Source organism: Babylonia areolata, chromosome 25, assembly GCF_041734735.1.
Source record: "Babylonia areolata isolate BAREFJ2019XMU chromosome 25, ASM4173473v1, whole genome shotgun sequence".
NCBI lineage: Eukaryota > Metazoa > Mollusca > Gastropoda > Neogastropoda > Buccinidae > Babylonia > Babylonia areolata.
This window is the reverse complement of record NC_134900.1, coordinates 853,930-875,917: the sequence shown is the minus strand read 5'-3', so window position 1 is coordinate 875,917 and position 21,988 is coordinate 853,930. Positions and strand designations below refer to the sequence as shown.

The following is a 21,988-nucleotide window of genomic DNA, read 5'->3' as shown; positions in this document are numbered from 1 at the left end:
CCAGCAAGCCTGAACGCCCAATCATTCTCTTGACCTTGGAGATCACAAAAATCTCCACCTTTAACTCACTTGATGCCAGGACACTAACCACTCACCTGCTGCACCCGACTTTACCTTTATCTATGTTATGGTAAAATCTGTTGTCATTAGTGACAGTGTTTTAGAATTCCTTTCTTTGCATTACAACAGAATGAATGGAAAACTAAGACTAATAAAAAAACCCACCATTATTGGACCTCTGACCCGTAACCAAATCATTATTTATCAGTTGCAATCCACAATAAAAACTATATCATTTTAAACCCTGACCCAGACATGGCTAATAATTTGTTCTGTTGAGTTGGAGGAACCTTAAATCATTGTTTGTAGTTTCTGTGTTTTTTTTATTTGTATACTTTGTGTAGATGTGTAATGTCTGACCTTATTATTGATTAGTACATAATAGAATATTTCTGCTGTTCAGGGTTGGGATTGAGGCGTGGTTACCAAGCAGTAAACCAAATAAACATCTTGGAAGAAATGAAACAGATGATTGACAGAAGAGGTTTTCTCATGAACGATGACTTAAAAGTAAATGTCATTTAGATAGATATATGGTAGTTCTGCGACGGTGATATCATTAAGGCCTTCTTCTTGTTGTTTTTTGAAGGGTTAGTATTGCTGTCTGTCAGTTTACTCTGACTGAAAGATGTTGATTTTATTCCTGGGGCATTTCTGTCTCCATCTTACAGGATCAGAGCAAAAGTATCGGAGCCCTACACCAAAATTCTGGCCAGAACAACACAGCTCCGACATCTGCACGTAGGTTAAGTGTGTGTGTGTGTGTGTGTGTGTGTGTGTGTGTGCATGTGAGATCAAGACTGTAAGTCTGTGTGTGTGTACGCATTTGCACATGCTAATATATGCTTATGTGCATGCATGTGTACCTGTGTGTACGCTTCCATGCATATGTTCATGGTAGCATGCATAAACTTACAATATGTAGATTGGTGTATGTCTCTGTACAGATACATATATATATATGTGTGTGTGTGTGTGTGTGTGTGTGTGTGTACTGTGGTGGAAATGAATCAGGATGGAAAATGACCAGAAAAGTAGACAGAATGACGGTAGTCACAAGGTAGAAGGGGAGGTAGGAAGAAGGCACTGAGCTGGATTTCTTCTTGACTGAAACTTTTGATGAAACATTGAAACAGAATGAGCTGTGTTACATTCGTGTCTGATATCATGGTGATGGTCACTGTCCCCACATCAGGAGACGTGTGACCTGCTGCGCCGGATCATACGAATCATGTACCTGACCAAACGTCTCCGCACGCAGTTACAAGGGGGGGCCAGGGAGATCACAAAAGCCGCTCAGAGTCTGAATGAGCTGGGTGAGCACAGCTTTTTTTTTTTTCACTTCCTGTTTTTTCCGATTATTATTATTATTATTATTATTTTTTTTATAGTTTTTATTTGTTTATTTTTTCTCTAGTGTTTTTTCTCACTGTTAACATTCTGGATATCATGCATACACCATACATGACAAGATACTGTTGTTTCAGACTACTGTAAAAATTGTGCTATTGAGTGCATCATTATATAAGTCTCATCTTCTGAATCTTTAAAAGAATTTGGAATTTATTCACACATAAGCCGCAGTGGTTTATAAGCTGCAAAAGTCACACACACACACACACACACACAGACACACACACACACACACCAAAAAAGTGCAACAATGGCCAGTTCGATCGCCTTCAGTGTGGAAGCTGCATTGTAAGCATTGCATCGTCTTTTTCGTGGGCATAAAGGCCATTTGGAGGGAAAAAACCATGAACAGTTAACACCAGCACACTGTTACAGTGAGTTTTGAATTCACGAAGAGTCAAAACCCGTTTTGAAACCTAATGTGTATTCGTATGTGTCACTGGGGAAAACCCGCAACATCAGAAAAATCCACAAATGAGCCGCATCGTTATTTTAGCCACAGGGGTCATAGGTGAGGGAAAACGTTGTGGCTAATAGTCTGAATTTTACGTTAACATGTGTAGACTTGTTGGGACTGGAGGACACATAATACACCATACATGATGAGATTGTGTCGTTACAGACCACGTGTTTGAAGGAGTATACCTGTCAGGAGTGGAGGTGATTTAGGCCACATACACACCATGCATGATGAGATTGTGTCGTTACAGACAGCGTGTTTGAAGGAGTATACCTGTCAGGAGTGGAGGTGATTTAGGCCACATACACACCATGCATGATGAGATTGTGTCGTTACAGACAGCGTGTTTGAAGGAGTATACCTGTCAGGGGTTGGGGTGATTTAGGCCACATACACACCATGCATGATGAGATTGTGTCGTTACAGACAGCGTGTTTGAAGGAGTATACCTGTCAGGAGTGGAGGTGATTCAGGCCACATACACACCATACATGATGAGATTGTGTCGTTACAGACAGCGTGTTTGAAGGAGTATACCTGTCAGGAGTGGAGGTGATTCAGGCCACATACACACCATGCATGATGAGATTGTGTCGTTACAGACAGCGTGTTTGAAGGAGTATACCTGTCAGGAGTGGAGGTGATTCAGGCCACATACACACCATGCATGATGAGATTGTGTCGTTACAGACAGCGTGTTTGAAGGAGTATACCTGTCAGGAGTGGAGGTGATTCAGGCCACATACACACCATACATGATGAGATTGTGTCGTTACAGACAGCGTGTTTGAAGGAGTATACCTGTCAGGAGTGGAGGTGATTCAGGCCACATACACACCATACATGATGAGATTGTGTCGTTACAGACCACATGTTTGAAGGAGTATACCTGTCAGGAGTGGAGGTGATTCAGGCCACATACACACCATGCATGATGAGATTGTGTCGTTACAGACAGCGTGTTTGAAGGAGTATACCTGTCAGGAGTGGAGGTGATTCAGGCCACATACACACCATACATGATGACATTGTGTCGTTACAGACAGCGTGTTTGAAGGAGTATACCTGTCAGGAGTGGAGGTGATTCAGGCCACATACACACCATACATGATGAGATTGTGTCGTTACAGACCACATGTTTGAAGGAGTATACCTGTCAGGAGTGGAGGTGATTTAGGCCACATACACACCATACATGATGACATTGTGTCGTTACAGACAGCGTGTTTGAAGGAGTATACCTGTCAGGGGTGGAGGTGATTTAGGCCACATACACACCATGCATGATGAGATTGTGTCGTTACAGACAGCGTGTTTGAAGGAGTATACCTGTCAGGGGTTGGGGTGATTTAGGCCACATACACACCATGCATGATGAGATTGTGTCGTTACAGACAGCGTGTTTGAAGGAGTATACCTGTCAGGGGTGGGGGTGATTTAGGCCACATACACACCATGCATGATGAGATTGTGTCGTTACAGACAGCGTGTTTGAAGGAGTATACCTGTCAGGGGTGGGGGTGATTTAGGCCACATACACACCATGCTTGACAAGAATCTGTTGTTTGGGATGATGAGTGTGAAGGAGTGGACCTATAGGGAGTTGAGGTGATTTAGGCCACATGACCAGATTGTGTCGTTGCAGACTACGTGTGTGAAGGAGTGGACCTGTCTGTAACGGAGGCAATAGAGGCCACATATACACCATACATGAGAGATTGTGTCGTTGCAGACTACGTGTGTGAAGGAGTGGACCTGTCTGTAACGGAGGCAATAGAGGCCACATATACACCATACATGGAGAGATTGTGTCGTTGCAGACTACGTGTGTGAAGAAGTGGACCTGTCTGTAACGGAGGCAATAGAGGCCACATATACACCATACATGAGAGATTGTGTCGTTGCAGACTACGTGTGTGAAGAAGTGGACCTGTCTGTAACGGAGGCAATAGAGGCCACATATACACCATACATGGAGAGATTGTGTCGTTGCAGACTACGTGTGTGAAGGAGTGGACCTGTCTGGAGTGGAGGTGATCGAGGCTGACCGCCGCTTCATCAAGCAGGCCCACAAAGATGTGGAGTCCCAGGCACAGAAAATGCTGGAACAGGGCATGGAGACACAGGTCTGTACTGCGGGGATATTTTGATATTTTTTGAGGGAGGAGGGGAGAGAGAGAGAGAGAGAGGGAGGGGGACTGTGTGTGTGTGTGTGTGTGTGTGTGTGAGTGAGTGAGTGTGTGTGTGTGTGAGAGTGTGTGTGTGTGTGTGTGCATTTTACATTGAATGTTTCTCCTGTTGTCTGTTAGGACTTTAGGACAGCTGGAGTCATCCCCCAAAGGCCAACTAGCCCCCAAGGCTGCAGCACAATCATGCCTCCTAGTCTGAGATTTATTAATAGCTCTTGACAAGAGACTTAAGCTGTAAATGAATTCCCATTGCAGTAGAAAAACCATTGATCACACAGCTCTCACATTCCTGTTGACCCAGCCCTAAGTTGATGTCAGTCTGTGTGAAATTTGGGTTGCTCTCCCCAGGAGAGTGTGCCGCAACACTTAGAGCTCTCCCCAGGGAGAGTGTTTCGCAACACTTAGAGCGCCACCCATTTCTTAGTTGTTGTTTTTTTCTGCCTGCAATTTCATTTGTTTTTCCTATCAAAGTGGATTCCTTTACAGAATTTTTTGTTGCCGTGGGTTCTTTTACGTGCACACGAAGCGCAAGCTGCACACGGGACCTCGGTTTTTTTTGTTGTCTCATCTGAATGACTAGCGTCCAGACCACCACTCAAGGTCTGGTGGAGGGGGAGGAGAAAGGACTGGTGACTGTGGGATTTGAACCAGTGCGCTCACATTTCTCTTGCTTCCTGAGCTGACACATTACCACTCGGCGACTGCTCCACATGTTGCAGAACCAGGCCCAGGTGGAATCTCTGATAAGCATAAGCCATGCGGTTTTGAGCCCTGACCCGTCTGTGGTAATGACGATAATGAGAATAGATGGTTTATGGAACGTGTGTGTGTGTGTGTGTGTGTGTGTGTGTATGTGTGTGTATGTGTATGTGTGTGTGTGTGTGTGTGTGTGTATATATGTGTATGTGTGTGTATGTGTGTGTGTGTGTGTGTGTTTGTATGTGTGTGTGTGTGTGTGTGTGTGTGTGTGTGTGTGTGTTGCAGAACCAGACCCAGGTGGCCACCTCCCTACAGGTGTTCCACAACCTGGCGGTGCTGTCCGGAGTGGTGGAGCGGGTGGTCAACACCTGCTACCAGACGCTGCACCGCAACGTGCGCACCTGTCTGGACGTCACCGCTCTGGCACAGCAGCAGGCCTTCACGCCCGCCAGAGGTGAAAGGGGGGATGGGTGGTGGGGGATGGGGGGGCTGGGGGGGGGTGTGTGGGTTGTGTTGGGGGTTGGTGGTGGGTGAAGGGGGATATAGCTATATATATATATATCTCTTTATGTAGATCTCTCTTTCAATATCTCTCGTTATCGTTATTGTTATCCCTATATATCTCTCTGTGTCTCTGTGTATTTTCAGTGGATTTTGATAGTTGATATCTTTCTTGTTAACAGTTCTGTGTTTGTGTGTTCTTCTGATGTAGCCCTAACCCCTACATCCCTCTTTTTTCCTTAAAAAAAAAATTGTTTAATACCCCAGGGTTGGGTGGAAAAAAGCATATCTTTTGCTTATCTCATTACCGTGGTAAAATAAAGTTTGTTTCTTTCGTTCGGTTGTTCGTTCATTCTCTGTCTATCTTTCTGTCAGTCTTTCTTTCTGTCATTCTATCTATATCCCTTCATGTATCTTTCTATCTGTCTATCTATTTATCTATCTATTTCCATTCATATTACTTTATATCTCAATCTCTCTAACTCTCTCTCTTTCTCTCTCATTTTCTCTCCCTTTCTCTCTCCCTTTCTCTCTCTCTCTCTCTATCTATAGAGAGATGTAGATATACATAAATATGTAGATACAGATATACATGAATAGATACATATAGATAGAGATATAGATAGGGAGGTAGAGAGTTAGATAGATAGATAGAGGTACTGGAGGGTTGAAACGGGCTTGCAAGCAAATGGAGTGTGTGTGAGGTGTGCATCGGGGGCTCTGAGTCAGTGAGCGTGTGAGTGTCTCTGTGTCTCTGTGTGTGTGTGTGTGAAGGGGTGTGGCTTATGCATGTGTCTTGAGTATTTGAGTACATGACTTACACAGGTGGTCCTGGCCGAGCGGCCATGCCAGCCCCTGGCAACACGGCGGCCATGAGGGCCAGCCTATGGACCAGCATGGAGAAACTGATGGACAGCATCTACTCTGCCTGTGCCCAGGTCAGACAGAACACTCCACACACATCTCTCCACATGATGCCTGTGCCCAGGTCAGACACAACACTCCACACACATCTCTCCACATGCTGCCTGTGCCCAGGTCAGACACAACACTCCACACACATCTCTCCACATGCTGCCTGTGCCCAGGTCAGACACAACACTCCACACACATCTCTCCACATGCTGCCTGTGCCCAGGTCAGACACAACACTCCACACACAACTCTCCACATGCTGCCTGTGCCCAGGTCAGACACAACATTCCACACACAGCTCTCCACATGCTGCCTGTGCCCAGGTCAGACACAACATTCCACACACAGCTCTCCACATGCTGCCTGTGCCCAGGTCAGACACAACACTCCACACACAGCTCTCCACATGCTGCCTGTGCCCAGGTCAGACACAACACTCCACACACAGCTCTCCACATGCTGCCTGTGCCCAGGTCAGACACAACACTCCACACACAGCTCTCCACATGCTGCCTGTGCCCAGGTCAGACACAACACTCCACACAGCTCTCCCACATGCTGCCTGTGCTCAGGTCAGACACAACACTCCACACACATCTCTCCACATGCTGCCTGTGCCCAGGTCAGACACAACACTCCACACACAGCTCTCCACATGCTGCCTGTGCCCAGGTCAGACACAACACTCCACACACAGCTCTCCACATGCTGCCTGTGCCCAGGTCAGACACAACACTCCACACACAGCTCTCCACATGCTGCCTGTGCCCAGGTCAGACACAACACTCCACACACAGCTCTCCACATGCTGCCTGTGCCCAGGTCAGACACAACACTCCACACACATCTCTCCACATGCTGCCTGTGCCCAGGTCAGACACAACACTCCACACACAGCTCTCCAAATGCTGCCTGTGCCCAGGTCAGACACAACACTCCACACACAGCTCTCCACATGCTGCCTGTGCCCAGGTCAGACACAACACTCCACACACATCTCTCCACATGCTGCCTGTGCCCAGGTCAGACACAACACTCCACACACAGCTGTCCACATGCTGCCTGTGCCCAGGTCAGACAGCACTCCACAGCTCTCCACATGCTGCCTGTGCCCAGGTCAGACACAACACTCCACACACAGCTCTCCACATGCTGCCTGTGCCCAGGTCAGACACAACACTCCACACACAGCTGTCCACATGCTGCCTGTGCCCAGGTCAGACAGCACTCCACAGCTCTCCACATGCTGCCTGTGCCCAGGTCAGACACAACACTCCACACACAGCTCTCCACATGCTGCTGCGATCTTGACCTGTTTTTTGTGTGTACCAATCGAGAATCTGACGGTATACATTACGCCTGTGTGTTAACTCATTCCATTCTACGCATGAGCTTGGGCATGTGTGGCAGAATGGTTAAGACACTTAAGTGTTTAGTCATTCGAGTGAGACGATATACTGAGGTCCCATGTGCGGCACACTTGGTGCACTGAAAAAGAACCCATGGCAAAAAAACAGAAAGAAAGAGTTGTCCTTTGGCAAGATCTGTGAAAGAAATCGACAGTGATAAGTACACAAATATATATACATGCACTCAAGGCCTGACAAGCGTGTTTGGTTATGCTGCTGTCAGGCCTAGCAGATGTGGTGTGGTGCATATGGATTTGTCCGAACGCAGTGACGCCTCCTTGAAAAACTGAAACTGAAACTGAAACTGTGATATGGGCAGGACTATGACTGTATTGGTGCCAAATCTTCATTTCCAGGTGTTCTTTTTTTGTTTTTTTTGTTTCCTTTTTTTTTTTTTTCCTTTTTTTCTTCTCAGGTTCTATGGAATCAATATTTAGTCTTTCAATCCTGATTTGGCACTGTTTGGTCAGCTGGAGTATCAGTATCAGTATCAGTATCAGTAGCTCAAGGAGGCATCACTGTGTTCGGACAAATCCATATACGCTACACCACATCAGTTAAGCAGATGCCTGACCAGCAGTGTAACCCAACGCACTGAGTCAGGCCTTGAGAAAAACAAACAAACAAAAACCCCCAGAAGATAAAGATAGTAGACATCAGACCCTCCTCAGCTGGGGAAGTTGCAAAAGCTGTAGCCGTCACATTACTGAAATGCTTCACCACACAGTTGCCTGACTGAGCAGAACTTTTCATTCATGGAAAGGGAGTTTAACTCTGACAATGAACAAGGAATATATACATGCATTCACAGAGTAAATCTGATAATCAAGGAATATATACATGCATTCACACAGTAAATCTGATAATCAAGGAATATATGCATGCATTCACACAGTAAATCTGATAATCAAGGAATATATGTATGCATGCACTGACACCATCTCACCTCAAATACAGCCAGTTTAGGGGACGGATCACGGAAAAAGAAAAGCCGCTCTTACCAACGTTCATTGGAGTAAGAAATCAAATGGACGACATATGACGTAGACGCACATGTAATGAATTGCAAGGTGTGTGTGAAATTCACAACCAGGTCATTGTGCAACTCCCAGGAAATAGACGCATTTTTCATTTTTTTGACAGGATCAACAAACTTTCAAAAATTGCCCTCATACTTTCCTTTTCAGTGGTTCACTCCTCTCACTCAGTCACTGTGTGCGTGTCTGTGTGCATTTGAGTGCACTGATTTAAAAATAGAACATGTGTGTGTGTGTGTGTGTGTGTGTATCTCTTTCTATCTCTCTTGTGTGTGTGCATGTGTACTCTCTCTCGCTCTCTCAGAGAGATTGTGAGTGAGTGTGTGCATGTGTGTCTATCTCTTTCACTCATTCAGTGTGTTAGTATGTGTGTGTGAACTGATTGTAAGGCAGTGTGTGATGTGTTTGGCAGAAAGAATGGTTTCTTGACCTGCAAACTGGATTTGCTAGAACCACATGAGGGCTCCCTAAAGTGCCTGAGTGGGAGTCCTGTGGGCTCTCTAGGCAAACCAGCTGTAGGAAGCCCTGCACTTACACACACACACACACACACACATGCACACACACACACACACACATGCATACACACACACACACACACACACTCTCTCTCTCTCTCTCTCTCTCTCTCTCTCTCTCTCCGTATCTCTCCTCCAGCCCCCTTTCTTTTCTTTTCTTTTCTTTCCTCTTCCCTGCCCTCCAGCCCCCCAACACCCCCACCCCTTTTCACTGTATTGAGTAAGGGGATGTGACGTTGTGTGTCGCTGACAGGTCCAGCACCTGCAGAAGGTCCTGGCCAAAAAGAGAGACCCCGTCACTCACATCTGCTTCATCGATGAATTGGCCAAGGTGAGACGAGACAAGACAAGGGACAGGACAGGGCAGGGCAGGGCTAGACAAGACAGAACAGGACAGAACTGAACAGAACAGGACTAGACTAGACAAGACAGGACAGGACAGGACAGGACAGGACAGGACAGGACAGGACTAGACTAGACTAGACAAGACAGGACTAGACTAGACAAGACAAGACAGGACTAGACAAGACAAGACAGAGCAGGACAGGACTAGACTAGACCGGACTAGACAAGACAGGACAGAACAGGACAGGACTAGACAAGACAGAACTAGACTAGAGGACAGGACAAGACAGGACAGGACTAGACCGGACATGACTAGACAAGACAAGACAAGACAGGACAAGACAAGACAAGACTAGACTAGACTAGACTAGACTAGACTAGACTATGCTACAATATATGATATTGCTGATGATACTTGGAATAGGTTAGAGGTAACAATTCAGAATGTACTGCTACTGAAGAAGGCTAATGTATGTGATGACCCGCAATAGGGTTGAAATCAAAGGCAATGACTAAGAATACCTGAAGATTACCAGAAGATCCACACTATAAAGAAGAACTCTGATCATTACAGCATCGGCAGGGTAACGTGAACATCGTCCAAGAGTTCTGGGAGAATGTGACCCGGATGCTCACCAGTGAGTTCAGCGATGCAGCAGAAAGTGAGTTGTTATTCCATGAGTTTGGGGTTTCGCCTTCATCAGAATGTTTTTATATGTTGTAGAATGTTTATTTTTTGTTGTTGTTTCGTTTTGGATGTTGTAATCTTTGCTTTTCATAGTTATGGAAACACAAACATACCCAGTATGCACACCCACAAAACAGAATATGGCAGCCTAAATGATAATAGTGAAAAGAGCCATACACACAAAATCCTAATTTTAGATATGAGTGAACGTGTGGGTGCAACCCGTGAAAGGGAAAAACAAAGTCTGTTTTAGTGGAGTGATGGTCTAGGGGTAATGTGAAAGGGAAAAGCAAAGTCTGTTTTAGTGGAGTGATGGTCTAGGGGTAATGTGAAAGGGAAAAACAAAGTCTGTTTTAGTGGAGTGATGGTCTAGGGGTAATGTAAAAAGGAAAAACCAAGTCTGTTTTAGTGGAGTGATGGTCTAGGGGTAACGTGAAAGGGAAAAACAAAGTCTGTTTTAGCGGAGTGATGGTCTAGGGGTAATGTGAAAGGGAAAAACAAAGTCTGTTTTAGTGGAGTGATGGTCTAGGGGTAACGTGAAAGGGAAAAACAAAGTCTGTTTTAGTGGAGTGATGGTCTCGTGGTAACGTGAAAGGGAAAAACAATGTCTGTTTTAGTGGAGTGATGGTCTAGGGGTAACGTGAAAGGGAAAAACAATGTCTGTTTTAGTGGAGTGATGGTCTAGGGGTAACGTGAAAGGGAAAAACCAAGTCTGTTTTAGTGGAGTGATGGTCTAGGGGTAAGGCATCTGCCAAGGAAGCGAGGGAATGTGACGCACAGTTCAAATCACACATTGGGCAGTATTCTCTCCCCCTCCACTGGACCTTGAGTGGTGGTCTGGATGCCAGTCATTTGGATGAGACAATAAATTCAGGTCCTGTGTGTTACTGGCACGCACTTTGAGGTCCTGTGTGTTACTGGCATGCACTTTGAGGTCCTGTGTGTTACTGGCACGCACTTTGAGGTCCTGTGTGTTACTGGCACGCACTTTGAGCACTTTGACGTCCTGTGTGTTACTGGCACGCACTTTGACGTCCTGTGTGTTACTGGCACGCACGTTTAGGTCCTGTGTGTTACTGGCACGCACTTTGAGCACTTTGATTTAAACAAAATTTTTATTCAGTAAATATGTCACACATGTACAGATAGACAGCGGAGCAACAACAAGCTAACAGCTTATATCGTGCTCAGGAATGTGATTAAATACATTTGTTTCGTTTGACGGCTGGTGGACGCTACACAATTGCAATTATGTTAAAATACACATTTTCCAACTGCATATAAGCGACAGTCATTGCAGACATACATTGTTTCCCCCTTTTTTCCCTCTCTTTTTCCTTGAGCCGCCGTGGAGATTAATATATTTAAAGAATTTACAAAGAATATAAACATTTTTAAGACACGTTGTTCACACAACAGAAAGCAGAAAAAGGTAAGAAAAACAAGTTAGTGAATAAGATAAGAAATGAGAGAAGAAAAAGAAAAAGAAAAAAGAAGAAAAAAACAAGAAAAAATATACACATGGAGAGGGAATGACATTACACATAATCGTACTTGATTAGACGGACTAGACAGGAAGTAAGGAAAGATTACATGTCCAATGTAGAAGATATAGTTGGTCACACCTACACACCTAGAACAGTGCATACTTAAAATCTACTGGATTCAGTGATGAATTTGTGTACAGTTTCAAATATCAGCATGTTTATGTTAAGTTGAAAATTAGAATTACCATGCAGGAGAGTATGTATCTGAATATATTCTTGGGGAAGATTTAAGACAGTATTTCTACGAGCCACGCTAAATCGCGGACACGATAGCAAATAGTGCTCAGCTGTTTCTCTACCATTGCCACAATCGCAGAATGGATCATCCACTAAGTGGCGATGAAACATGTCATTTCTAAGATCACTTATCTGAAGACGGAGTCGACAATGAATTATTTGTTCCTTACGTTCACCAAAATAATAATATATAGGTACAATGGAATCGTTAGCAGACAAGTAGCGTTTAAATGCACTTAGAGAGTTACAATTCTTGACATGGTCAGGGAGGGAGTTCCACAGGGTTGTTGTAGAAGGAAAGAAAGATTTCCGATATATTTCAGTATGACATTTTGGAACCGTGCGTTCAAGAGGTCTACGTCTGTGGTATGGGTTCCTTACTGCAACAAGATCAGGTAGAAGGTCTAATAAATAGTCTGGACACATACCACTAATGATTTTATAATATTGTATAAGTTTGTGCCTATCTCTTCTTTCTTTTAGTGTACAAAAGCCAGACTCGTTACGTAAATTTTGGTGATTGGTTCCACGAACAGCTCCAACGTGGTTCTTATTGCTTCCAAATGCAAATCCTCCAGAGAATTTGATAGTGTGGCAGAGCAATTATCCCAGATGATATCAGCGTAATCAAAATGAGGTAATATAAACGATTTATACATTATTTCAAGGGATTTTCTACTAAGTTTATACTTATAACTTTTTAGACAAGAAAGTAACATGGTAACTACGCTAATTATAATTTGAATATGTGCGTCCCATTTGCAGTTGTTCTGGAGTATAATACCAAGATGTTTGTGTTTGTCTGTGCTCAGTAAATGCGAAGAACAAAATGTAAGCGGTAGAACAGCGTTATTGTCTCGTACAAAGTTTAATAATTCTGTTTTCTCTTCGCTGAATTTCACTTTCCAGAGTTTAGCCCATTTGCTTATTTTTTCCAAATCTGAATTCAGTATTTCTGCTCGAGTGTATGGGTTATTCAGTGCTAAAGACATGCTTGTGTCGTCTGCAAAGAGTTTAACTTTAGATTTGATATTGTCTACAATGTCGTTAATGTAAATAAGAAATAAAAGTGGACCCAAAACTGAGCCTTGGGGGACACCTGCACGAATCTTCTTATAATCCGATTTGTCACCTTTAATTATAACAGCTTGATAACGATCTGATAAGTAATCTGTAAACCACTCGAGTAGTTTCCCTCTAATACCATTCACTTTCAGTTTGTAAATAAGTCCTTTGTGCCAAACACGATCAAATGCTTTGGATATATCAAAATATACTGCTTGTGTTGTAACTTTACGATCAAATGAAAGACATAAGTCATCATATATACATAACAGTTGATTCACAGTGGAATCACCAGGGATAAACCCAGACTGTGAGGGGGAAATAATGTTATTTATTACCAGGAAATGGAAAGTATGTTGGTGAATACACCTTTCAAAAACTTTGCCCACACAGCTAAGTAGAGAAATTGGACGATAATTGTTACAAGTATCTTTAGATCCTTTTTTATATAAAGGGTTTACATGAGCAGTTTTCCATACCTGTGCAAACTTAGCTTCGTCAAGACTTCTGTTAAAAAGAGAAGTCAAGGGATCTAAAATAACTGGAAGTGATGCAATCAGTAACATATTATGAATTAGGTCGGGTCCTACTGCTTTATTCTTGTTTAAATTGAGAATAACTTCTTTCACACACATAGTGGTTAATATTATTTCTTTTAGTTCTGGAATGCGGAAAGGTATATTGGGCAGTTCATCATCCTCGCCTTCCAAAGTGGACTGATCAATGAAAAAGTTGTTGAAAACGTCTGCCTTTTCTTTGTTTGTATGATAAATATTACCATTGTATAAAATTGGGGGGATTTCATTCGAGTCTATGCCTTTCTTTTTCAGAAACGATTTAACTAGTTTCCACCATTCCTTCTTACCAAAGTTGGATGAATTTGAAACTTTATGCTCTAATTCTGCAGTATAATTGAGTTTCTGTTGTTTTTCTTTTGCTACGACAAAATTACGAAATCGTCTAAATTCTAGCCAATCTTCTGGTTTATTGCTGTGTTTAGCTATGCTATGGAGATGCTTGTGTTCATCTATTAGAAATCTTATTTCATCTGTCATCCAGGGTACATCGTTAGGGTGGACAGTGATAATTTTAGTTGGCATGCATGTTTTTGCTGTGTCCATTAGAATTTGAGAAAACATCTCAGCACTTTCATCTACAGATCTGTTGTGAATAACATCGTCCCAGTCAACGTGACTCAACAAACTGCAAAATTGTTCCACTTCTAATTTACTGTAATTATAAATTGTTCTTCTAAAAAACTTAAAAACTGGTAAAACTTCAGTAGATTTTATAATGCTGGGACTTTGAGTCATGATCAGATCTAAGCAGGACCTGTGTGCCTCAGTAATTCTTGTTGGTTCACTGATTAGCTGCGTAAGCTGATAACGATTCATGATTGATACTAAGTGAGGTGAAGGTGTACTTAAGATGTCAGTGTTGAAGTCACCCATAATTAAAAATTTTGATGATGTGTTATTGACATTATGTATACTTTCTTCTGTCAAGTCCCAGTAATTTACATTTGAATTGGGTGGTCTATAAAAAGATCCAATTAGCAAACTACATTGGTCCAACTTTGTTTCAACCCAAACAGCTTCTAGATGGTCTATGTGGAGGTCTATCCGTGCTTTACAATATAAGTTGTTTTTAACATAGATGGCGACACCACCATGTGGATCATTAGGTCTGTCACACCTGACCGGTGGATGAAAATTTATCAAGTGAATTGAATCATTATTGTCTGAATCTGCAAGCCACGTTTCCGATATTGTAATAATGTCAAATTTGCTATATTCTGCTTCTAATAGCTCTATTTTGTTTTTAATACTTCTTATGTTGACATGTATGACTAAGAGGTCAGTTTTAGTACTTGGTCCAGGGTTAATCTCCACATCACCTGACAAAAGTAATAGTAAATAGTGAATTATGGTAGTATGGTTAGCCTTTTTCCCGCTGGTTTCAGACATTGCAGGATAACAATCATGGGACAGGATATTCCTATCAAAACGATCTTTAAAGTATTTACACTCGTAACCATGAATGGTAATATGCAACATCAAAGAAACTATGATGTTAAGTGGAGCATGCAGGCATGATAACGCAAGAAATTGCATGATATTAGAATCATTAACAAAAGATAGTTTCCTGTTTGCTGTCGAAGCTCTGACATAATAGCACCCAACCCTAGCGCGGTACGTATTCAGATCAATTGCCATTTAAGTTATTGTACTCTGCAGTACAGAAAACAGGAAGATGGCTAGGGCTGAATCTGGAAGCTCTCCATGTATCTCGAAATAAAAACTAAATAGTTGAAAAAGAGTACAAAAATCCAAAGTTCTACAGTAGCTACGGAAGCTAGAACGACATACAAACACACCAACAGGTAGAATATATAAAGACATGCTTACTGCATGAGCAATGAATATATGTATATAAATGCAAACAACATAACATAACACAAAATTACTCATCATTGAAAAAAGAACAATTTCGACAAAAACAGAGTAAGGTGTACTCCCGAAATATATTAACACAAACCTTCATGGTTTGACACAATCTAGGTAAAATTAACGTAAAAAAACTTGTTTTCACAACATTATTAGAACAGGTGGATGACTGGTGCGAAAGCGCTCTGATTTGTCTCTGCACAAGATTCAGCGCTATATAAATATAATAATCGATTAATTCCCTGGCTGGAAAACGGGTTCACCCTTCTAACGTATCTCCACCACTATTCACCCTTCACCCTCCTTCGCAAACGCACGCACTTCCATCCACGCACGTGCATGAACGAGCACCGCACATACAAATGCAGTACGTACGCTCCGATTCCGCACAAAAGCTTGCGACTGACATGTGAATTAGATAGACCAGTGAACTAATCAAAGAGATTTGCCCCCACACATGGGTCAAACAATCAACAGGTTACATCAGCATGTATTGACAAAAACATTTGGGCGGCGGGAAAAAGCGTATCGATATTAAGTCAGTATCATGACTTACATATGAACACATCTGGACTTCACATTCTATTCCACTCTCAGCTGCGTTACTTTTTATTATATTTTGTATTGTTATTTTGGTTGTTACTATTATTATTATTTTTATTTCTGTATTATATACATACATATACATATATGCATATACATATTTATATATATACATATATACATACATGTATGTATTTTACTTCTTTTCGTCCTGACTTGGTGTATTACATTTGAGGGCAGGCACATGATACGTTACGTACTGCATATCGTAACAAGAATTTGTATATATACATACACCGCAATACATAATTATTACCACAGCATACAAGCATATAAGTACATTAAACACGCACACATGCACTCGCACACACACACACACACACACACACACACACACACACACACCGTGCCCTCCCTCCCCCCCTCCCCCCCCACACACCAACCAAAGGTGATTTTCATAAATACAAAACGAATCACGATTTCCACTCATCTGTTTCATCGCTGATATATTACACAGTTCAATACGCGCACGCGGGCCTTGTTGTGTCTGCAAATGAATCGTGATAATCCATGTTACTGTCTCAATGACGATGACAGGCACAGACTATACTCATGATAATAGACACACTACATATCATATGACACTTGCTGTGAGCAAATATTTCATAAAATCTTTGTTGGTGACTGCATATGCATGTATGTGCTCACATAGGTAGTGCCTATGAGCGTGTTCATTTTTCTGTGTTACACACACACACACACACACACACATATGCGCATGTGTTCCTTTGACTCCCTCCCCCCGCCCCCCCCCCCCCCCCCCCCCCCCCCCCGCCATCCCCCCCCCCTCCACACACACACACGCACACCCCACACCCCGCCCTTTTTCTTTCCTCTGTCACTTAACTGATCTGCTCAAACCAGCTATACAACTGAATTTATGTGACGTCCTGTGTGTTACTGGCACGCACTTTGAGGTCCTGTGTGTTACTGGCACGCACTTTGACGTCCTGTGTGTTACTGGCATGCACTTTGAGCACTTTGACGTCCTGTGTGTTACTGGCATGCACTTTGAGCACTTTGACGTCCTGTGTGTTACTGGCATGCACTTTGAGCACTTTGACGTCCTGTGTGTTACTGGCATGCACTTTGACGTCCTGTGTGTTACTGGCACGCACTTTGACGTCCTGTGTGTTACTGGCATGCACTTTGACGTCCTGTGTGTTACTGGCATGCACTTTGACGTCCTGTGTGTTACTGGCATGCACTTTGAGGTCCTGTGTGTTACTGGCACGCACTTTGAGCACTTTGACGTCCTGTGTGTTACTGGCACGCACTTTGAGGTCCTGTGTGTTACTGGCACGCACTTTGAGCACTTTGAGGTCCTGTGTGTTACTGGCACGCACTTTGACGTCCTGTGTGTTACTGGCACGCACTTTGAGGTCCTGTGTGTTACTGGCACGCACTAAGTGCATGTAAAAGAACCCATGGCAACAAAAGCGTTGTCCTTGGCAAAAATCTGTGGAAAAATCCACTATGGTAGAAAAAGAGATACACCTGAGGGCAGGAGTAAAAGAAGGAGAAAAAGGTGTGCTGAACTGTAGCAACCTGATGTCGCTGGGTGGAGCAACCCGGATTTCACACAGTCTGTTGTGACAAAGGGTAATACACTACTACACCGCACTACACTGCTCTACACTACACTACACTACATTACAATGCATTACAATACATTACAATACAATACAGTACAATACAGTACATTAACAGTATAATGCAAAGCAGTGCAATACAATACAATGCAATGCAATACAATGCAATACAATACAATACAATGCAATGCAGTGCAAAGCAGTGCAATGCGATACAGCACAATAAAGTACAATACAATACAACACACCACAACACAATACGATCTGTATTGCAGCATCATCGTTCCTGAAACAAGCGTTTGAGGGGGAGTACCCCAAGCTTCTGCGGCTGTACAGCGACCTGTGGCGCCGCCTGCAGCAGTTTTCTCTGACCATGTCCGTGTCGGCCAGCGTGGGCACCTCAGATCTGGTGCCTCCAGAAAACATGGAAAAGGATGAGGACATCTTCGGACCAAGCGACAAAGCCAGCGTCACTTATGAGTGAGTTGATATTCCTTCCTTCCTTCCGTATAGTGATGTGATGAGCCTCTCACTGTGAAACACGTGCTCCTTGACTGTTGGGATCTGCATGACGTTAGACGCAGACATTACACAGCGGTTTCTTTGAAGACTTTGTTTCGTGATGTCCCTCCGTGGGCGCTGATGGACTTCTTAAAAGAAGTGAACATTTTTAACCAGATTTGAAGGTTTTAAACTATGGAAGTTTTTTTTTTACTTTGGAGTGGAAAGTTTGAAGTGGTGACTCGTTTTAATTGGGTTTTTTTAAATTTTTTATCCTTGTAGTAGTTATTAACGCAGCGATAGCCTTGAGATGGCCTTAGTGGTCGGCGAGGCTCTAAGCACCATAATTTCATTTCATTTCATTTCCGTATAGTGACCACAATCACATTTGATTATTCTGTCACTGTATGGGGGATCTGCAGGAAAAGGCACTGACTTAAAAAAAATTATTAAAAAAAAGAAGATAAAAAAGCACCTTTATTTTGCAGTATCTAGGCTGGACCACTCCGGCTGGTGAAGCGCTCCCAGGGTATAAAACCCTGACCGGCACAGCTCCAGCCCGTCAGCATGTGTTCTAGAGGCATTGGTCAAGCTCTTGAAACTTAAAAAAAAAAAAAAAAGAAAAGAAAAAAAAAAGAAGAAAGTGTGTAAGATTTTGTGTGTGTGTGTGAGAGAGTTGGGGGGAAACTTGATTGTGCTGTAACACATGAGTTTTGTTGTGTTCATGTTTTGATATTGTTTACCAGCGTAAATTATTGAGAGTGAGCGTTATGTACACGTGCACGTAGGAGAAAACACATGCGTTCACATACATGAGAGTGTTTGTTTTTGGGGGGGGAGGTGGGGGGGGGGGGGGGGGGGGTGTTCCCCTTGGCACAAAATCTTCCAACTAGTTTTCATTGTTGAAATTGAATAGTGTATCTGAACATACATTTTGGGAAAAAAAACCCAAAACAGATGATATGAAACATGTATACCAATATATTTTTTTAAATATATTAAAATCAGAGCAGTACTATTCATAGCATTTACATGCAATGGTAACAAAGATATACATACCAGAACGTTTTACAATTTTTTTATCAGAGTAGTACTGTTTCCAGTATTCACGTACTGTGAAACAAAAGATGCATATCAGTACTTGAAAGAAAAATAATTTATAATCAGAGTAGTACTGTTGCTAGAAATCATTTACTCTGACAAAAAAAGGTATGTGCATAGCAGTACTGGTTTTGTTTTGTTTATCAGAATAGTGGTATTTTTATTAGGATGTCTTGCTGTAGTGCATATTCTTGAAGCTGTGTGCCCTTTACCTGTACTGTTCATAGCATTTACACACTGTGACAACGATGCCGTCAACAACAAAAACAAGACCTTGTTTCAGCTCAGTAGCATTTTTCTTCTTCTTCTTCCTCTGCGTTCGTGGGCTGCAACTCCCATGTTCTCTCGATTGTACACGAATGGGCTTTTTCATGTATGACCTTTTTTTATCCCGCCATGTAGGCAGAGGTAGCTGAATAGCATTGGCACACTGTGACAACACATTGATTTTCAGTTTCCCAAGGAGGTGTGAGTGTTGGGAGAAATCCATTCACGGTGCACCACGTCTGCTTGGTAGCTGGGCAGATACTTGACCAGCAGCATAACTCAGCACGCTTAGTCAGGCCTTGAGTGCATGCATATGTGTAAATGTGTACCTATCAGAGTGTGTACCTATCAGAGCGTGTACCTATCAGAGTGTGTACCTATCAGAGCGTGTACCTATCAGAGCGTGTACCTATCAGAGTGTGTACCTATCAGAGCGTGTACCTATCAGAGTGTGCCATGGGCTCTTTTATGACAACAACAGCAACAAAACAAGACCTTGTTTCAGCTCGGAGAAGGCGCTGCGCGACACGCTGAGCGAGTTTGAGACGGCCTACCTGTCACGGTCCCTGTCGCGGTTGTTTGACCCCATCAACCTGGTGTTCACCTCCAGCACCTGTGACCCCCCGACCCCTGAGGAGGTGGAGAACATTGTCAAGACCATCAGCAGGTCAGCAGTGCAGTGGAGTGGCAGTGGAGTAGGGTATTGTATTGTATTGTGTTGTATTGACAGAACTTGGATTCAAATCCAGGCTGAAGACCCACCTTTTCCCCTCCTGAATAATTCTCAACAGCTCATCCCTTTCCAGTATGAACTAAAATGACCATTAGTGAGTGAGTGACTTTGAGAGTTTCAGAATTTGTTGGTTGTGTTTTTGATTGTGCACGATTTATGATTGTGTGCTATGACTTGTGTGCGTGCATGCGTGTGTGCTTGTGTTTGTTGTGGTTGTGTGTGGGGGGAGGGGATGAATGATTTTTAATAATGATTGGTATTTTTTTTTGTGTTCAATTTTTCCTGTTTGATATTCATGTGTGTGTTCTATATGTAAACGCCTAAGGTTTATTTTCAAGATTAGGCGTAAATGCTCATAATAATAATGATAATAATACTACCTTTTCTAAAATTCATTTGTGTGAACAAAGTGAGCCTATGTTGTAACCTGGTGTTTGGTGTGTGTGTGTGTGTGTGTGTGTGTGTGGTAAACTTTAACATTGTCATTTTCTCTGGAATTACTTTTGTCAGTTGACTCAAAATCTGGCATAAAAATAAGAAAAAATTCATTTCTTTTCACTCGTTTCGATTATGATGACAATGCAGCTCTGGTATGAGCGCAATCAAAAATTTTTTAAAAAGATAAAAAAAAAATAAAAAGAAGCCAAAATATTTGCACCAAAAAAATTACCGTTTATATTTTTGATTTACAAAATCTGGCTGTTATTTTTTTGTGCATCAAACATTGTTCTACGCTTAAGTTATTTATGTTTTGTGTTTTTTTTCCTGCTTGCTGATGTGTGTTATGCCGTTACCACAGTGAACTGAACGTGTCAAGTGTTGACATACTTGTTGATGTGTGTTATGACGTTACCACAGTGAACTGAACGTGTCAAGTGTTGACATACTTGTTGATGTGTGTTATGACGTTGTTACCACAGTGAACTTAACATGTCAAGTGTTGATATACTTGTTGATGTGGTGTGTGATGACGTTGTTACCACAGTGAACTTAACATGTCAAGTGTTGACATACTTGCTGTTGATGTGGTGTGTTATGACGTTGTTACCACAGTGAACTGAACATGTCAAGTGTTGACATACTTGTTGATGTGGTGTGTTATGACGTTGTTACCACAGTGAACTGAACGTGTCAAGTGTTGACATACTTGTTGATGTGTGTTATGACGTTGTTACCACAGTGAACTGAACGTGTCAAGTGTTGACATACTTGTTGATGTGTGTTATGACGTTGTTACCACAGTGAACTGAACGTGTCAAGTGTTGACATGCTTGTTGATGTGGTGTGTTATGACGTTGTTACCACAGTGAACTGAACGTGTCAAGTGTTGACATACTTGTTGATGTGGTGTGTTATGACGTTGTTACCACAGTGAACTGAACGTGTCAAGTGTTGACATACTTGTTGATGTGGTGTGTTATGACATTGTTACCACAGTGAACTGAACGTGTCAAGTGTTGACATACTTGTTGATGTGGTGTGTTATGACGTTGTTAGCACAGTGAACTGAACGTGTCAAGTGTTGACATACTTGTTGATGTGGTGTGTTATGACATTGTTACCACAGTGAACTGAACGTGTCAAGTGTTGACATACTTGTTGATGTGGTGTGTTATGACGTTGTTACCACAGTGAACTGAACGTGTCAAGCATTGACATAC

The 21,988-nt window shown here is 42.6% G+C and overlaps 1 protein-coding gene across 1 annotated transcript in view; it reads left to right on the top strand.

Moving 5' to 3' along the window:
- Window positions 1-21,988, top strand: part of LOC143299781 (conserved oligomeric Golgi complex subunit 5-like) — a 43,087-nt gene that overhangs the window by 3,869 nt on the left and 17,230 nt on the right. The window contains exons 5-13 of the mRNA XM_076613192.1: window positions 732-801; window positions 1,256-1,376; window positions 3,929-4,059; window positions 5,107-5,275; window positions 6,148-6,260; window positions 9,455-9,532; window positions 10,121-10,208; window positions 18,001-18,205; window positions 20,100-20,261. Coding sequence (XP_076469307.1) covers window positions 732-801; window positions 1,256-1,376; window positions 3,929-4,059; window positions 5,107-5,275; window positions 6,148-6,260; window positions 9,455-9,532; window positions 10,121-10,208; window positions 18,001-18,205; window positions 20,100-20,261 — 1,137 coding nt within the window. The remainder of the gene's footprint in view (window positions 1-731; window positions 802-1,255; window positions 1,377-3,928; window positions 4,060-5,106; window positions 5,276-6,147; window positions 6,261-9,454; window positions 9,533-10,120; window positions 10,209-18,000; window positions 18,206-20,099; window positions 20,262-21,988) is intronic.